At 54.9% G+C, this 11,997-nt stretch overlaps 1 protein-coding gene across 2 annotated transcripts in view; it reads right to left on the bottom strand.

The window, feature by feature from the left end:
- Nucleotides 1-4,935: 4,935 nt before the first annotated feature.
- Nucleotides 4,936-11,997, bottom strand: part of PKDCC (protein kinase domain containing, cytoplasmic) — a 10,330-nt gene continuing 3,268 nt past the window's right edge. Inside the window, exons 2-7 of one of the 2 annotated variants that reach the window (XM_025868127.2) lie at nt 9,848-9,970; nt 8,954-9,225; nt 8,209-8,288; nt 7,857-7,964; nt 6,075-6,248; nt 4,936-5,853 (exon numbers count right to left, since the gene is read on the bottom strand). In XM_025868127.2, coding sequence (XP_025723912.1) covers nt 5,768-5,853; nt 6,075-6,248; nt 7,857-7,964; nt 8,209-8,288; nt 8,954-9,225; nt 9,848-9,970 — 843 coding nt within the window. In that variant the 3' untranslated portion in view covers nt 4,936-5,767. The remainder of the gene's footprint in view (nt 5,854-6,074; nt 6,249-7,856; nt 7,965-8,208; nt 8,289-8,953; nt 9,226-9,847; nt 9,971-11,997) is intronic. The other variant, XM_073897341.1, reaches the window with a different exon arrangement.

The following is an 11,997-nucleotide window of genomic DNA, read 5'->3' as shown; positions in this document are numbered from 1 at the left end:
GACTGGCCTCCATGCCCAAGAACCTCAGGGTGCCTGAGGGCTTCTGGGAAATGGCCCACAAGTTTTGTTTCCATGTCGAGCCAGTCAGCAGCACCTCTCAGGGCAGGATTATGGAGTACTTGAGCAAGCCCCACATCCTGTGGAAAGGCAGCCTGTCTTTGGTGAGGAGAAATCGTGCCTCCCTAATCTACTAGAGCTCTTTGAAGGGCCAAATAAGTGTATGGATAAGGGGGAAACAGCAGACACACTCTATTTACACTTTCACGAAGCTTCTGACAGGCTCCCCGCCAAAGCCTGTTGAGTCGCCATGGAAATGGGGGGAATGTCTGGGGACCATAGAGAACTGGCTTAGAGATAAGAAAGACGGAGTAAGGATAAATAAGCCTCTCTCTGGATGGAGAAGTGTTATTGGTAGGGCTTCTGGTGGGGGAACTGATGCTCCTGAGGGTCCTGGTTAACTGGGTTAACTGGCCCTTAACGATTTGAGATGGGACCATCAGGCACTCTGCTTTGCCAAGCAAATCCCCTTCCTTGCCCTATCATGACAGCTCCTCTCACTTCGGAGTTTGTGACAGCTCTAGTGATGTTTTTTTGACATCTTTAGTGACATTGTGAGGTCCTGAAAGGCAGGGGCATGTCTGGTAATTCAGTATTCATTGCAGTGATTACTGCTTAAGAAATATTTTGTGGCCTGAGCCCTCGAGAGAGGGGGGAGTTGGACATTGAAATTGCCTGACTTGCTTATGATTGGGGGGGGGGGGCTCTTCTCTGTGGAGAAATCTCAACCAAAAGCTGTAAGCTGTGGGAGACGCAGGAGACTCGTGAATGGTCTGATGTTCAGCATAGGCAAGGGTAGGTTGAGGAAAGCATTAGGTGAAAGATAATTCAAATTGCACTCTAATGGTTGTTATTATACATTGCACAGGGAATACATATAGATGTGTATTGGTATATATGTCAGTTTCAAGAAGAGCAGTATAAACTACACTGTTGAGGATGGCAGATTTGAAGCTCTTAGCGCCAGCCCAAGAGTTTTGGGTCCCTATAATGAGGATCCCAGGTGTTCTGGGGCTCAATCCCAGAACCCTGGGATCCTCAATTCAGGGGGCACCTGGGTGGCTCAGTCGCTAAGCGTCTGCCTTCGGCTCAGGTCACGATCCCAGGGTTCTGGGATCGAGCCCCACATCGGGCTCCCTGCTCGGCGGGAAGCCTGCTTCTCCCTCTCCCACTCCCCCTGCTTGTCTGTCAAATAAATAAATAAAATCTTAAAAAAAAAAAAAAAAAGGTTACCGGGGGAAATAAAAGTCCTGCATGATAGACCCCAAAGGCGTCCTGAGAAAAGGTCAAGCTCTTTGGGGGACATCCTCACCCTTACAGGATGAGCCAGAGAGGCAGACCTGGTCTCCTTAAATTGCCTTTTGGGTTTTCTATCAAAGGCAGGTGTGGGTCTGGGAATTCTTCCCAAGGGGCGTGTGGATCTGAGACATCACTGACCTGGGTTCCGGGGGACGCTGTGCTCCCATGTGAGACAGTGGGGAAAGGGGAAGGAACACAGGCTTTCGGAGGCTAACATCCTGGCTCTTCACCTTCTGGGCCATCCCTTGTTTCAGAGCCGCCAGGGGGATTAAATGAGAAAGTAAGGGCACATAAAGGCAGCCTGGCCCTCTTCCTAGCCGACTGAGTAGTCTCATGCTCCGAGTCTACCAAGTCTTTTGCCGGCTCTGCCCCTGGGAGCAGGGGGCAACCAAGCTTTACATGCTTTGGGCTCCAGAAGCCAGAGAGTGAAAGCAAGAAGCCGTTGTCATGGATGGCGGGCGGGTGGGCACATTATCCTGAGGCCTCCTAATCCCATTTTCTGCTTTCGTGTTAATCCTCTTCCTCCTGTCGGCCACACACTCAACTCGCAGGGCACTGACCCAGAGAGCCCCGCTCTACCTCCTCCCCACGATGGCAGTGCTCCCTGTTGGGGGCGCTGGAGGTGGGGTGTGGGGACAGTCTGGCTGTGCCTCGGTTCTCCCCAGCCCACCTGGGTAGTCTTCCAGGCCAGGTCCCAGGTGAACCCCGAGGGCTCAGCTCACTCATAGCAACGACACATCAACCAGTATTTCCTAAACACGTACTGTTTGCGGACATTGGCTAAGACCCTTACTTACATAATTTCATTTGGTCCCTGTAACGCTCCTGTGAAGCAGATATGATTTATCTGGAATTTGCAGACGAGGAGACGGAGGCTCAGGGAGTTGTCGCAGCCCAGATGACACAGAGAGCAAAATGCAGGACGGGCCAAAATTCCTCCAGAGTCTCTTGGGGGACCAGTGGCAACGTGACCCCTCTCATGTTGCTTCCTGCTTCCCCAGCCCTGGAAAGGACCCACCTCTGGCTTCCCTCCTCTGGGACTATCACCCGAGGCTTCAGTTAGGTGAATGTATTTCTCCCATGCACAAGGCCCCGGGTATCATTCCACTCCACTGTGCAGCGGAGTAGAAAGAACATAGACTTTGGGGAAAGCGGGGGTGGTTCTGGCTTCCGCAGGAAGGAGACAAGATGTACCCAGGAACTGAACGTTTTCCAGGGAGACAGGTGGCTACACGGTGAACGGCCATTTGGGGGGAGGGGTGATTTTGCCTCAGGCTTTTTACTCACTGTCCCTTTCCTTTCAGGGCCACTCTGTCACCTCTCCATTCCTAGCTGCGAATACCCTTTATTCTGCAGGGCTGAGACTGGCCATTTTTCCTCCCAGGTATCTAGGTTCCGAGGCAAGGCTTGCTTGCTGAGGAAGAAGCAATCTACTATTGCCTCAGCCGCCCGTACCTGAGTCTTTCTAAAAAAGTTTAATGTGCTCTGGACCTCCATTTTATTTATTTTTTTATTTAGATTTTATTTATTTATTAAAGGTTTTATTTATTCATTCGAGACACAGAGATACAGAGAGAGAGAGAGCATGAGCAGGGGGAGAGGCAGAGGGAGAGGGAGAAGCAGGTTCCCCACCGAGCCAGGAGCCAGAAGCCAGACGTGGGGCTCGATCCCAGGACCCTGGGATCATGACCTAAGCCAAAGGCAGACACTTAACTATCTGAGCTGCCCAGGCGCCCCTAGATTTTATTTATTTATTTGAGAGTGAGAAAGCATGAGCGGGACGGGGGGCGCGGGTGCAGAGGGAGAGAGAGAAGCAGGCTCCCTGCTGAGCAGGGAGAGCAAGGCGGGGCTCAATTTAGGACACTAGGATCATGACCTGAGCAAAAGGCAGACACTTAACTGAGCCACCCAGGTGCCCCTGGACCTCCATTTTGGTCACCCACTCCAAGTAAGCAAGGGCTCCCTACGTCTCACTTAGATTGCTGCGATTCTCCCCTCTGGGACAGGCTTGAAGTTAGGGTGGGATTTGAATGCTTACTGAATCCCTTAGCAGCTGTCATCTAGGCTTCAGTTTTCAGGTCCATAAAATTGGAATGATAACTGTACTTTGCTGAGGCCAGCGCCTGCCCCTCTCCTCGGGCCACTTCTAGAAACTTCTAGAGCCTAGAAGGCAGTTCTGGGTTCATCTTCAGCCTTCTCTTTCCTCGCTGAGCCACACACTTCCTGGGCCCTATGGGCCTGTCTGCTGACTGTAATCAGGGTCTTGATTTCCCTCTGAGCTACACAGACCCTGCAGACTTCCCTGCCCCAGGCCCACGACACCTCCTTGGTCTCAGCGTAATGACATGGGTCCTACTGTCCTCAAATCCCACGTGCTGGTCGGCCGCTGGAGAGTAACAGAGGGCAGGGGAAATCTAACACTGGATGGCATGGGGCAGGCTACACGTGTTGTAGCGCGTGAATTCAGCTGAGGAAAGGGGTCTGGAGAGCTGAAGAAAGCAGAGGTCCTCCGTGGAAGGGTGGGACCTGAAGGGGATGAGCACGGCTGGGATCTGACTCGGTTGAGCCATGATATGAGCTGCTGTGGTAGCTCTGAGCTTCCCACAATCACCAAGTCCAGGAAGCCAAAGGCGAGATGTGGCACGTGTGGGCCAGGCATGGTGATAGGGAGGTGCAACCTTGAGCGTCTGAGCAGCATCCATGATTAGGATCCCAGAACTAAGATTGCCTCCTCAATCCCTTAGAACCACAGGGACATCTTGGACATGAGAACTTACAACAACCATGTCTGCTGAGGAGAAATCGGGTTCTGAGTTAAAGTTTGGTTACACTTTTTAAAGCCCTTAAAGGTTTGTGTGCTTTGAAAATATTCTAGAAGCAGAATGAGTGTACAGGAGAGAAGATGCAGGATTTCAAGTTAGAAGATGTGTAACAGATATGTTGGGTTCCCTCTGGCCTCAGTGTGATTGACTGTCAACCCTTAGGTCCTCACTTTCCCCTCTGGGTTTCCACACACTTGGGTCTTCCCTTGCTAGACCCTCCCTCCTAAAGCCCAGGTAGAGGGGGCTGGTCTTTCTATAGACCTTCCTTTCTCCCCACTTTCCATATATTTTATGCTCAGAGAAAAGCTCAGGAAAACAAATTGCCCATTAGCTTGTGGTGGGCAGTGGTGATGATGACCAGGTCCAACCCCAAATGGGACAAAGCTGACCTGACTACAGGTTGCTCAGAGCCCTGCAACCTGACTGTGGCTGACATCCCACCATTAGGACACCAGTCCTTTGGGTAAAAGCTCTGTATATAAAGAACTGGTGTGTGTGAAAGTGTGAACGTCCCTAGGGGAGGAAGTCCCTCCTGTCTTTTGTCCGGACATGGATGTGGAGGGCCATGGAGGGAAGTGGGCGCCGTGGGAGCAGGGCCTGCAAACACATTTTGCCAACTTCAGTGTTTGCCACGGAGATTTCACTCCTCCAAAGGTCATCCCCCATGACCTCTCCTGCCCCTACTTCCCCAAAGAAACACCAAAGACATTAACTGAGGACAAGTCAGCCCAAGAAACTGTGGCTTTGGGAAGAGTCCTTGCCGTGAAATGTCATTTATTAATTGATTGACTTTTTTTTTTTTTTACAAAAATAAACATTTTAATGAACAAGAAGTACAAAAGCTTCTGGATATACAAACTCCAGGAGGGGGGAGAGGCTGGTTTTGGCTGCTTTGTGGCTTTCACTGAAAGCAAATGAGGCAGAAAGGCCCCGGCCCCACCCCCACCCCAGGTCCTGGCTCAAACTGCAACCTGCTCCTTGACCCCATGTCTTGGCTCATACCTTGTGGGCTCCTCTGTCCCTGCCCCTGTGCTGGCCTGTGGGTGCCCCTGGTTGGGTGGCCAGAGGCGGCCTCCCCGGGTACAGAACCCCCCACATCCCAGAGCATCCCCGTCAAGTCTTCTGTCCAGAGCTGAGCTGAGAGAACACTCCGTGACCGATTGTCCCCACGCAGCCCCCACCAGATGGTGACATGCAGCAGCAGCAGCAGGGGCTCTGGCTACATTCTTACACCATGAACACAGTGATGGGGCTGCCCACAGAATTGTCCCAGCGAGGGCCAGAGCCCCCACAAGGGGATACCAGCCCGAGCCTTGCTGGCCTCCCAGAGGGTTGGGGAGGCAGTCCATCCCCCTGCCCCGCTCCCGTGATTCCTGGCCCCAGGGCCAGCAGTCCCATACCTAGACCGGTAAACTCACATTTTAACATTTGGCATTATTGCACGTTGTCCTGGTCACCTCACCGTCTAGGATGTCAGCCTCGTCTGCAGGGGTTTCCAGGTGACATGTAGTGCTGCTAGTGCAAGTCCATCCCTCCCTCCCACCACTGGTGAGCCCAGCTAGTCCGCTGTCAGCTGAGCCCCCGAGAGGTCAGCCCGAGGCCCTCACATATGTCGTCTTGTTGGGATCAGGGACCACGTGGCTCCATCCTGTCTTGAAAAATACCAGCTGCCGACCTGGAGGCAGAGGTGAGAGATAAACGGGACTGTTTCTCTCCCTGGAGGCGGGGCCACTCTCCCCGATGGGACCGCCTCTAGCGGCGTAAACTTGTCTCTCAACATCTCTTCTTGTCTTCTCATCAAAGCTGGCTTCTGACGGGGGACCACTACCTGTCAGTCTCTTCCAGGGAATGCCAGTCACCTCCCTCAGGACATCCTTTCCCTTCCCACGGGCTCACCTGTCCAGGTGGTCTGGTTGGTGACCACAAAGGCCTGGCACTGGGCATGGCTCTCGCAGACATCCACGGCCTCAGCCAGGTTGAACACCGATAGGAGGCAGCTCCCATGGTGGTAGGAGGGCCAGCAGCGGTAGTCTTCCTGGGGGATGGTGCTGTCTGGGAGGCGCTGGTACTCTGTGGGTTTGGGGATAGAGCTCGAATGAGAACTCTGTTTCCAGGCAGGAGGGCTGGGGCCGCTTCCTGGAAAGGGCTAAGACTCATTTCCTAACTGAAAGCTGAAAGCTAGCCCAGTCACCCTCGCTTGGGGATAAAGGCAGCTACTGCTGTGGAACTGGGCTGAGCACCCAGTAAAGGCAAAGCTCGGATTCGGTTTTTGGGAGACCCACAGCTCCCAAATCTGAGGGTGCACAGTGGGTTCGGACGGCACCTGACGGCGGGTGCCTCGTGGGATAAACACACATGCAGAGCCTGAGGTCAGGACATTTTGGACATTTAAAGCCAGGCTTCTCAAACTTCAGTGTGCCTGTGAATCTCCAGGGACTCTTGCTAAAATGCAGATCCCGATTTAGGGGGTCAGGGGTGGGGCTTGGGGGTGGGCATTTCTAACCAGCTTCTGGTGCTGCTGGTCTGCAGACCACACTTTGAGTAGCAAGAGTTTAGAGCACCCCTGGGTCCTGCTTCCTTCGGGCCTTAGGGAGAGAGATGAGGCAAGCTCCTCAGGGAGGGGGCGGTTGGGGATTTCCAAAGTTACCAGGAATGCAAATGAACGTGAAACACAAAAATGACCATTGGGGAATCCACAGCTCTGGTGTTTGGGGGAGGAGGGTGGAGGAAAAATCTTCCCATTACACAGAAAGAGCCCCCAGAGGCTCTGTGAGCTCCTCAGTCAGGAAGCTGCTCGTTCACCTGAGTCCTTCCTGCTGCCTGGGGAGCCCCAGCTCGGCACTGATAATGCAGAAGCCCTGGGCCTCTGGCCACCCCGCCCTCCTGCCTCCTTCTTCTACCAGGGACTAGACCAAAGTCCAGGGCTGGCTGTGATTTATGGCCCCATAAACGGCGTCCTCAGGGACAGAGCCAGCCATTGTTCACCTCGTTAAACTTTATTTACAGGGCTAACGAGGGCTCCCCCACCCCTAAGACTGGCCAGAGCTCCTTGAATACAGAGGCTGCCCACTCCTGGCCCCCCTGCCAACCATGATAAACCCCAGGGCCCCAGCAGAGGGACGACGGCTGGGGGCTGCAATTCTCCCCGTGCTCCTGGGCTTCTCGGCTGGTTTCGGGGTGGAATCGCAGCCTTCTCCAGTCTCCCTCCTAGCCCCAGAAGGGCAGAGGAAGGAAAGAGGAGCCAGCATATATTCTGTGATCCAGCTGTGTAACAGGAACCAAGTTAATTGCTCGCACACACTTCGCCTAGCATTGAATCCCCATAAGCATTTTGTGAGGCAGGAAATATTAAACCCAATTCACAGGAGAGAAAAATGAGGCTCAAGGTGTAGGGAAGCTGCTCAAAGTCACACAGTCAATACAGAGTGGGATCTGGAGCCACCCAGAGAAGGGGTGTCGATGCCCAACCCCCTCCAGCCCCCTGCCCCGAGGTCAAGGCAAAATTATAGTGGTTCTGGCTCAGCCAGAGAGAAGACCTCCAAGTAGAGGCTAAACAGTCAGTGGTCTCTTCAAGTGTGTCTCAGGAGGATGAGCCGCTTAGTGCGATTAAGGGGACCACTCACCATCCGCCCTGCTCCCCACCTCCCGAGCCCCTGGAGCCCTGTGGGAGCCACTCACCGGCTCTGCTGCCTGCTGAGATGTTCTGCAGATACTGCCCACTCCGGAACAGGTGCAGCACTCTCTCCAGCCGGGCCAGAGTCTCATCTACTCCCCAGCTGAGCTCTCCTGCGGAGTGCAGCGTGTGGCTAGGAGAGGGTGCCTGTGCTCCTACCCCTCCCTGCGGTCGGCAACCTGCTGCTTTCCCCCCTCTTCCCCTGGAACCTGGGCCCGGGTGACCAGTGGACTGGGAAGGGGGTTTGCCACGGAATGCCACTTTGGGAAACGCCATACTGTGCTGTCCTGGGGCATTCTCGTCCCCATGCCTGCTGGGGGAGGGTGATGGAAAGCAGACGGCGCCTGGTGAGCTCACCCGTGGCGTTGACAATGCTGTCCAGCAGAGGCCGCAGTGAGGGTGGGGCACTGTGGGGCAGGAGGTATGTGAAGAAAAACCTGGGGCAGAGAGAAACCAGGGGCTCAGTGGTCCAGCCTTGAGGACACATCCTTCCTCTGCCCAACTTGGGACAGAACCTTAATCTGGCCAGGGAGCCTGATCCCTCAGGCCTACCACCCAGGCATAACCCCAGAGCGTACCAAGGAGTCCACTCCGACTCAGGGTAGGGATCAGGGCACATGCTAAGGCCACACCTTAACTTCATACCACGCTGCAATCTGAGGTCTCTTTTCCCCATCTGTCCCCAGGACTCCCCCACCACCCAGTGCCACCTTATCCCCTGAGCTGATCACTGTCACAGCAGCCCCATAGCTGGGGCCTAGTGAGGAGCTTCCAGACTGAAGCACCAGGGGATGAAGGGGTAGTGCCAGTCCCACCAGCCCTAGGCTCTGAATCTGACACTATTTTAAGAAGCGCCCAGCTGCCACCCCCCACCCCAGATTCTCCTTGGAGCTATTTTTAGCCTCATCTTTGGGAGCCTGAATGTTCCCTTCTTGAGTGGGTAGAAGACCTTCCCCACCCCTGCTCCTCCACTGGTCAAGGCAGAGTCTCCCCACCCTGGCTGGCCTCCTGGACCCCATGTGGGCTCTCCCCTTGCCATGCCCTCCCTGGCTCACTCTCCCTCCTCGGCCTTCCTGGTGGGGGGTGGGGGGGTGGAGGTCACCTGTAGGCATTGTAGAGGTTGCGCTTCTCATTCATGCCTTCACACCAGCCCTGGGCTGAGCATGGCAGGCTGAAGTTCCTGGCCGGAAACTCCAGGATGCAATCAGCACTGCTGGCACACGGTGTCTCCTCCACGCGTGCATCGTCCAGATCTGTCACCTTCAGCTCCCCATCCACCAGCACGAACTGTCGGGGGCGGAAGTCCAGCAGAGTGACCGAGCCCAGTGGGGAGTGGGCCAGGTGGTGAAGGAGCCGGCCCAGGCTCAGGCAGATCTGAGGGGCAGACACAAGGCTGCTCATAGGCTTCTCTCCTGGGAGGGAGCCTGGGGGACTCCAGGGCTCACCCCTTTGGGGCTGGGGGCGGTTGGCTTTTCTCTTAAAGGCTCCAGTGCTCACTAAGGGCTGAAGGCCAGGGGCCTTACAGAGCAAGGCAGTGATTTTCTAGTAACCCTGGGCTGGCCTGACCCTGAAAGTAACATGGAGTTGGTGGGAAATAGGCTGCAAGGAAGTCTGCGGATACCGGCTCTCCTCCCCGAAGTTGCATCTTGAGTGTGGCTTTAGTCCAGTGCGTGGAAATAGAGGGAAGGTCAAGATGACCTTAAGGTCTTTTCTAGTCCTAGGACACTGGCCCTCTGGCAGCCAGGCTACACGGGCGTGCATGCATGTATGTATGTGTGTGTGTGTGTGTGTGTGTGTGTAAGGAGCACAAAAATGTCAGGATCTTCTATGTCTTGCTTCTTTTTTTAACCCTTTGGCTGACAGCCGAGTCAGCTTTGCTCCATCTTTCCCTCCTTTTTCTGACTGAGGAGGAGTCCAAGCTGCTCTGGAGGGCTGGCCTTCTAAGGGAAAACCATCCCAGCAAGGAGCCCAGGGCCCAGCCCTCCGCCCTGCTCACTCGGAAGCGGTCCTCCCAGGAAGTCTGCAGGAGCTGGATCATCTCCACAGGGGCACCCAGCTCTGTGATGGTGGTCAGGGTGTCCGGGATGTCCTCGCTGTCCTGGTAGCAGTAGCCATAGAGCTGGGGGAGGCCCAGGGCAGGTCATTAGGTCACAGGGTCGGGGTGGGGACAGAGAAGGGCTGGGCTGTCAGAGGCCCCCCTCCCTCTGCACTACACACCTCCCACCCCGATCCCTAGGCTGTTGCTTCAGCTCAGGCCAGAAGAGAACAGCAGCATGGCCCGGGGAAGCCTGCCCTCTGTCCCTGCAGCCAGAGCTCCTGCGGGCGACATCAGCCTCCTACCTCCTGCCGCTCAGGTAAATGGGCAGGTCTGGATACCACATGTCAGCCATGTGCCAGGCACTGTGCTAAGTATTCTACACACATAACTTGATTCTTATAATCTCCAGTTTACAGGTGAGGAAACTAACTCAGAGAAGTTAAGTTACTTGCATAACGTCACACAGCTAATGCAGGAGCTAGCATTCAAATTTATGTCACTTGGATTCCACAGCCTGGTTCTTTCTACAAATACCATTTGTTAATCAACAAGCCAGCAAATGGGTATTCTACCTCCTCCCCTGCTCCAGTCCTCTATTCCTTTTTTTTAAAGATTTTATTTATTTGTCAGAGAGACAGAGAGAGAGAGAGAGCAAGTACAAGCAGGGGGAGCGGCAGGCAGAGGGAGGAGCAGGCTCCCCGATGAGCAAGGAGCCTGATGCAGGGCTCGATCCCAGGACCCTGGGATCAGGACCTGAGCCGAAGGCAGACAATTAACCAACTGAGCCACTCAGACGCCCCAGTCCTCTTATTCCTTATCATTTCTACTTTCTGGCAACTTCATTTTTTCTCAGGTCTGGTCTTGTGGGTGTAAAAACAAGCTCCCTCGGGACTGGTAACAAGCGTTTATAAGAACAAAGCATCCAAGGGGCACAGCCTTGGGTGTTCTTTGCATATGTTGGTTGTGGGGGTGGTCACACCCACCAATGGGATTAGTAGTAAGGGATGGTTTCTGCGGAAGATCAGTTCTTTGGGGGCATGCTCACAAGGGCCTGCCCACTCCACAGGACCCGAGGGTGGGCTCGGTACAGCTCAGCTAGTCAGGGACTTCTGGGAAGCACAGCCTGACTTTGTCATTAACACCTAAACCAGCATCCAGAGAGAGGGCCCTGCTTCCTCCAGCCTCCCCCACCACACTGCCCATCAGCCAGGGATCAGATGAGACTCAAAACAACCAGCACCCTGTGGGGTAGAAACACAAAGGCTGAGTTGTCCAGACCACAGTAGGGAGAGGGAAGAGCTGCACAGTGTGGGGGCTGGGGTGAGGGTGGGGTTGTGGAGCAGGGGGGAGCCAAGCCCACAGGTTAGATGTCCCTGCATACTGTCACCCTTCTTACCAGCATTCACACCCCTCCCAGCTCCACTCCAGGCCCTCACGTGCCCTCTTCCGTCCCAGTGCCCTTTCAGCTCCCCCTTCCTGGAGCCAGCTGCCCCAGGCCTGCCGGCATGAGAGAAGGCACGGCTCAGGGCCGCCATTAGATCGGGAGGGCTGCAAACCAGGGATCAGGGGACCGTCCCAGGCACCCTCTTCTTCCCCCCCCCCCCCGCTCTCTCTCTGCTCCCCCACCTCGCATCAGCCCAGGGAGGCCCCAGGCCCCGGTGGGGTGGGGTTGGGGGGGGTGGGGGGGGAAGGTAAGGGGAGCAGCCCAGGGGCCTGGTTCTCATTTTCTTGCCCAGAGTCTGAGCCTTTGTGGGAAACTTCTGAAGGTTATTAAACACCCGGAGGTCGTTAAATGCGCTGTTAACGAGGTATTAATCAACACCCCTCAGGAAAAAATAAAAAGACACCATTAACCCCCCCAGGAAGTGTGAGGCTGAGCATTTCAGTCGCATCTTTTGTTCGTTTGGGAGAAGAAATATACTCTAGCGGGGCCAGAATCTGGGCCCAAGCAGGCCTGGGGCCCCATCTGAGGCCTGAGATCCTGGAACTGTGGAGGTTGGGGGGAGGGAAGACCCTTTTGCCCTTTGACCCTGGGCTATAGAGGCATCTATCACGTGAGAAGTGTGTGTGTGTGTGTGTGTGTGTGTGTGTGTGTGTGTGTGTGTGTG

This window comes from Callorhinus ursinus, unplaced genomic scaffold (assembly GCF_003265705.2).
Source record: "Callorhinus ursinus isolate GAN/ISIS: 27379988/994484 unplaced genomic scaffold, GSC_fseal_2.0 scaffold10, whole genome shotgun sequence".
Lineage (NCBI taxonomy): Eukaryota > Metazoa > Chordata > Mammalia > Carnivora > Otariidae > Callorhinus > Callorhinus ursinus.
This window is presented reverse-complemented; position numbering and strand designations above follow the sequence as displayed.